Genomic DNA, 6,279 nt, shown 5'->3' on the forward strand with positions numbered 1-6,279 from the left:
GGCAGGGAAGGAGGGATGTTGTCTTTGGATCTGGATCAAATGACATGAAAAGCAAGTCACAGGAACATCTTTGGACCCCCACCCCTCTCTGGGGCCAGGGTCATTCTGAAAATTAGATGCCTGCATTTGCTCAGGACAAGAAGTGTTGGTATGCACTGGTGATTCTTGCAGAAATTTTGTTCCTCTGTGTTTGCATTAGTTGTCAGCCCTGCTGCCTTGGGGGTGAGCCAGATCATGACTGCTGATGCACTCAGTTCAGCCCCTCTGTGGGTAATGGAGGTACAATCATGATGGTACAAGTGCAGCCATTTGGCCAGTTTCTCCCACGTTTTTGTATCTCTGGTGAGAAACTGCCCAGCTGATCAGAAGAGTGAGCAAAACAGACTGGTGTGATTGTCCTTTGTACCTCCCCGGCAGAATTATGTAAAATTCCAAAATCCCTCACATTCTCATTTTCTGCTACTGTACAAAACCATTATTTATTTACAGTCTCAAGAAGTGGGCCCATGGGAAACTCAAGAGTTTCAGCAGGGCCAAGTACAAGATGCTACACCTGGGTTGAGGCAGCCTCCAGTACCAACACAGGCTGGAGGATGAAGATATTGAGAGCAGCCCTGCTGAGAAAGATTCAGGGTGCTTGTTACTGAGAGGCTAGTCATGATCTGGCAATATGAGCTGGCAGTCCAGAAACCCAAATATATCGTGGGCTGTACCAAAAAACTGTGGCTATCAGGATGAGGAGGTGATTCTCCCCCTCTACTCCACCTCCATGAGACCCCACCCAGAGTGTTGGATCCACCTCTGGGGCTCCCAGCATAAGGGTGTCAACTTGGGAGGTGTCCCTGCTCATGGCAGGTTAGACTAGGTGGCTTCTAAAGGTCCCTTTCAACACAAACTCTTCTAATATTTTATGTTGGTGTTGTCACCATCCCTGTCAGCCTGGCCCAACATATCATAGGAATTTGGGAAGGCTTTAGACAAGAGTTTCAAAATGTCAACATAATTTGTGGCTAATGCCTGAATGCCTGTGCAATGCCTGTGGCCAATTTGTGCTAATGCCTGTGGCTAATGTTCTCAACCTAGCGCATGTGCTTTCTTTAGTTAAGTCATCCCTGCCTCTGTCCCTCAGGGTTTGCATATGCAAACCCCTGAGCAGCCACAGAGGTTGGGAAGTTGATGTTTGGGTAGGTAGTTCTATAAAGTGGAAATCCGCTGGTGGATCTGTGGGGAAATTCTAGGTGCTTATTTGCATCCAATTTGTACATGTAGAACAAGAAAGGTTACTGGCAGTCATAGATTTTCAGTACAGTGCTTATATAATGGCATGTTTAATTGAGGTTCAGGTTTACTCCTTGGCAATGGACACAGCTGATAAATTGGCATAAGCTTCTTGTCCACCACCTCTGATGCAGGGACAAAGAGCATTTTGTATGTCCTTCCTTGTGTGGTTACACTTCTAAACCAAGTGTAACCATCTGACTTGGTTTTGTGGGTTGGTTTACAAAGCCTTTGTGTGCAGGGCCTTCCCTCCCCACAGCTGTGCTGGGCAGGTGGATGCTTTTGTCCTGCCTTTGTGGGGTCTGCAGAGGTATCCCAGAGCTTAAGCTGCCAGAAAAATATGAAAACTATATTAAAGAAGCAAAAGGAAAGGGCATTTGTGTGTGTATCATATTAATTCAGAGAAGATGAGAGTATCATCAGAGTTGATATGGATTTTCCTCTCCTCCCTGTTTCATTGTCCCTTCTGCCCTCCCACACACCCACAAGTCATTGGAAAGTACAGGGCATTTCATTAGGTAGGCTTGGACTATCTGCTGGGCTCTTTTATTCTTATTATTAATAATTCTTAAAATGGACATTTCTGTCTCCTCAGAGGTAGGGATCAAATGAAATTTATGCACCTTACAAAACCGCCTTGTTCTCTTCTTCAGTGGCACTGTTGTGAGGTCCTGGAGCCCCATGTTGCTATCAGGGTATGCCAAAAATCTAAGTATCAAGATATGGCAGCAATCTGCCACTGTCATGCTGAAAGCAGCACCTGGGTTTCTCTTTGAAATGGTTTCTCCCTTGTTTGTGTAAAAAGGTTCCCAAAGTTGTGGATGCCCCATCCCTGGAAAATATTCTAGGCATCTTCCAAAAGAATACATAGCCTGGATGTATGAGCAAATGAGTGTGCTGAGTAATTGATCCAGAAAACATCAAGTAGAGCTGAAGATGGGCTAATACACAGCTTCATTTAAAGTTGAAAGCAAAACCTACCAACATATTGTTGCAAAACCAGAGGCAGTTCATTTTCTATCTCAAACCCCAAAAGAACCAGACTCCATATTTCAGCAATTAAGGTAGGACTTGATTTACTAAAACTTAGGTCTTGATATACAGTACAGGCTTAAAAGATAATGTATAAGCCTGATTTTACTTAAAAAAAAACCCCAAACTCGGTGGTTTTTTGCTAGAATAACATAAAACGAAAAAACAGCTAAAATGCCATGTTCATCGTTGCTTTCTAATGGTGTATCTGCTGTGTCTGGTGTCTCAGGAGCAAGTGCTTGAGAGCAGCACTGCAAGTGTAGTGCCCTCCTAGAATGTTAAAATCAATGCAGCATGTGTTGAGAGAGGCATTTTCTTTACATCTTTGGGATGGTTGCATCATGCAACATCTCTAACAGCTAGCTCCCTTCTTCACCCTAAGACCTCATCCGCAATTTGAGGCTGGACAGTGGTCTCAGGGGAAATCATGCTGTGCTGTGTAGAAGTTTTTGAAGTCACCTTTATGAGTAGCTAAGGGTGGATTAAAATACAATGGCCTATTTTGGGAGCAAAATGGCTTCTTCCTCTGATTTCTGACAGAATATTTTCTTCACAGGCCATCTTCTGCCCTAGCCCAGAGGAATGCTCTTGTTGCTTTCCCCATCTTGCTCCTTCCTATGTCAGGGATGGTTTCTTACCTCCTCTCCCTCCCTCAGCGAGCCTGCTGCTTTCTGTTTGCTCTTGTTCTTCCCAAGCTGGCTGTGAGATGGGCAGGAAATGGGTTCCCCTGTGCCACAGGGGAGTCACAGGCTGTTTGCCAGGCACTCAGGCATGTGCTTAACGGGGGTGGTGCCCTGGTGGTCTTGGTCTGGTGTCACTTGGACAGCAGCCCATGCATACAGGGGTTGGATAAGGAGAAGGGTCACATGAGAAGCTTGAGGCAGTACGTGTTCCCATTGATTAATGGACATTTTGGGGTAAAGAGCAAAAGTAATGAAACATGAAATAAGGCTGTTATAAAAATGTGTTGTAGGATTCACTCTGTGATCATACTTTTGGTCTCTGAATATTACGTCGCTAATATTTTTGTATTGCTGTTGGCCAGGATACTTCAGCTGATGCTGGGACCTCTCTAGATAGATCTTCAAGTATTGGACTCATGCTTTTATCAAGTCTATTTCCCCTCCCTGAGACAGCCCATATTTCCTGTAATATATGCTATTACTTAAAGCTGTTCCTTACTTGGTGTGACCAAGAAGAGCTTCACTGAATAATGTAATGGGCAAAAAATATTTTGATTTCCTATAAACTGTGGAAAAGGATTTGGTGGCAGTGGTGAATGAAAAACAAGCCAGCAGTGCATGCTCACAGCCAGCCGTATCCTGTGCTGCCTCAAAAGAAGTGTGGCTAGCAGGAGATTCTGCCCCTCTGCTCCACTCTCATGAGACCTGGAGTGCTGTGTCCAGGTCTGGAGCCCCAAAACTGGATAGAGTCTAGAAGCAGGCCATGAAGATAATCAGAGGGCTGGAACACATCTCATATGAGGAAAGGCTGGGATTGTTCAGCCTGTAGTAGAGAAAGTTCAAGATGACCTGATTGCAGCCTTTCAGTGCTTAAAGGGGGCTTATAAGAAAAATTGGGAGATACTTTCAGTAGGGACTTTACTGATAGGAAAAGGAGTAATGGTTTAAAACTATAATAGGGCCTACATATAGGGATAACTAGATATAAGGAAGAAATTTTTTACAATGAGGATGGTATAACACTGTCACAGGCTGCCCAGAGAGGTAGTGGATGTCCCATCCCTGAAAACTTTCAAGATCAGGCTGGACATGGCTCTGAGCAGCCTGGTCTAGTTGAAGATATCCCTTTGCAGGGGACATCTCATTGCAGGGGGACTGACTCTGTGGCCTTTAAAGGTCCCTGTCAAGAAAAACTGCTCTATGATTCCACAGATTCTATATCAGTAGTGGGGAAAATCCTTGTGAGAGTGATCTTGTATTGCCCCACCATCACTCTTCAGGCAATCACTAAAGGCACTGAACGGAGCCTTGCTGTGTAAGCTGCACTTTTAGCAACCTCTGGAGAGTGATCCATCCCAGTCAGTACCAGAGCTGTGCCTCAGCTCTTTAAAAGCAGGCATGAACATTTGAGTCTGTGTCTGATCTACTTACCTTTTGCGGTCAGTGGAGAGAATCGGGAACTTCTAGGTCACAATTCACCTTGTCCAAATGCAAACATCAAGAATAATTCAGTGAATCACACTCTAAAATGGCTTATTTCTTTCCATTATAATGGAAAATTATAAAATGAGGACAAGATGATTAACTATATGCATACCCTTACCCTGTCAATGTCTCCAGGGAGGTGAGATGAAGCACTTCCAGGCCTAAGATGGGTTTTGATCTCCAGAGGGTCTTACCGCTCTCCATGGCTTAGGAAGAAAGTCAGACAGGTCTCTAGCTCAGACTACACTTATATTTTAAGTGAATAAAATTAATTTAGGATTACTCCCATCCTCAATCTCTATCTGCCACTAATAGACTAATATTTTTTCCCAGAACTGGCCATTCTCCAAAAAAGATACCATGGACTCAGGAAGCAACCGCAGAAACATTTCTGAGAATTTCACATTTAATTTATTAATTATTTATTTAAAACTTTTTATTTTTAATCATTATTTTTCTCCTTTGATGATCAGTTTGTAACCCAGAACAGACTGGATCTCCTTTGGCACTAGCTGGGTTAACCTGAGTACTCTAATGGCACGGAGGTTGTGCCTGGCTGGTTGAGGGCAGGTTTAAATCCTTCCTCTGTAAATGTTAAATTGCATCAATCTCGTCTACTTCAAACACTTGTTTGTCCAAAACTTGAAGAGTGAGAGTATTGCCTGCTGGAAATTATCTCCTGACACTACATAGAGCAGCAAATTTCCAAAAGTATTTAATGCTGCTAAAGGTTTAGTTATAGTAACTATTAAAAGGATAGTTTTCTTCAAGTGGCAGCTAACTGGCTGTACTCGGAGCTCCAGATGAATCCCCTTGAAGACATGGAAGGGGAGGAAGCACACATAGAAGACCAGCAAGAGAAGAACAGTGAGCCTGCGAGCCTTTTGTTTGTAGCTAGCCTGCGTGTGCAGCCCAGTGGCCAAGATGCCAATGATGAGCACGTAGCACAGAGTCACCGTCAGCAAGGGCAGGAGGAAGGCAAACACAGTCAGTCCCCAGTTGTACCAGCGACTTGTGACAAAGTCCTCAGCAGCAACCAGGTCTGGGCAGATGGTCTTGTTCTGCCTGTCTCTTGGGGAAATCAGGACGACCAAGGGGCTGAGGGCCCCCAGGGAAACCATCCAAATGACTGTGCAAGTCACCACTGCCCATCTCCGCTTCCGAAGGAAAAGGGATTTCATTGGGTACACAACTACCAAAAAGCGGAAGATGCTGAAGCAGCTAAGGAAGATAATACCACTGTACATATTGAAGTAGAAACAAAATTGAATAAACTTGCACATGAAGTCTCCAAAAATCCAATCATTTCCATTAGCATTGTAGTGTATGAAGAAAGGAAGTGTGACTACATACAATAGATCAGTGATAGCCAGGTTTAACATAATGATGGTGCTGCTTTTCCAGGGCCTCATCTTAAAACAGTAAACAAAAATTGTTGCAATGTTTCCTGGAAAGCACACCAGGAAGATTAGGCTGTAAAGGATGGCGACATACAATTGCACCTGTAAGAAATCTTCATCCTTGCAGCTTGTCAATAGGTCTGCAGGGCTGGCCTGAGCAGTAAAATTGCTGGTGCATTCAGATGCCATGTTTGCAGAAGTCTCCTTAAGACAAAAATCAGATATTTAGTTTTAATTGGTTTGTTGGAACAAATGTTGTCAGTTAAACCTTTTGTTGCTGGAGAAAATGTACATTTGAGAAGGCACAGTAGTGAGTGAAAATAAGGATTTGCTAATGTGCCCAGTCTGACCTAGATAGCACCACTGAAATGTTTAATTTCACCTTTTCCTCTCTTTTACAT

At 43.7% G+C, this 6,279-nt stretch overlaps 1 protein-coding gene across 1 annotated transcript; it reads right to left on the reverse strand.

Annotated features, from left to right (window-relative positions):
- Positions 1-5,092: 5,092 nt before the first annotated feature.
- Positions 5,093-6,067, reverse strand: LOC128934524 (2-oxoglutarate receptor 1-like). Its single transcript, XM_054272137.1, has one exon. It carries the CDS (start codon positions 6,065-6,067, stop codon positions 5,093-5,095), a length of 975 nt encoding a protein of 324 aa, XP_054128112.1.
- Between the last annotated feature and the right edge of the window lie 212 nt (positions 6,068-6,279).

This window comes from Melozone crissalis, unplaced genomic scaffold (assembly GCF_028551555.1).
Source record: "Melozone crissalis strain CALT ecotype California unplaced genomic scaffold, PUWL_Pcris_2 ptg000013l_1, whole genome shotgun sequence".
Taxonomy (NCBI): Eukaryota; Metazoa; Chordata; class Aves; order Passeriformes; family Passerellidae; genus Melozone; species Melozone crissalis.

What these genes read in the sequence shown, in the direction of transcription:
- LOC128934524 (XM_054272137.1), bottom strand. Translation starts at nt 6,067, where the DNA reads ATGGCATCTGAATGCACCAGCAATTTTACTGCTCAGGCCAGCCCTGCA.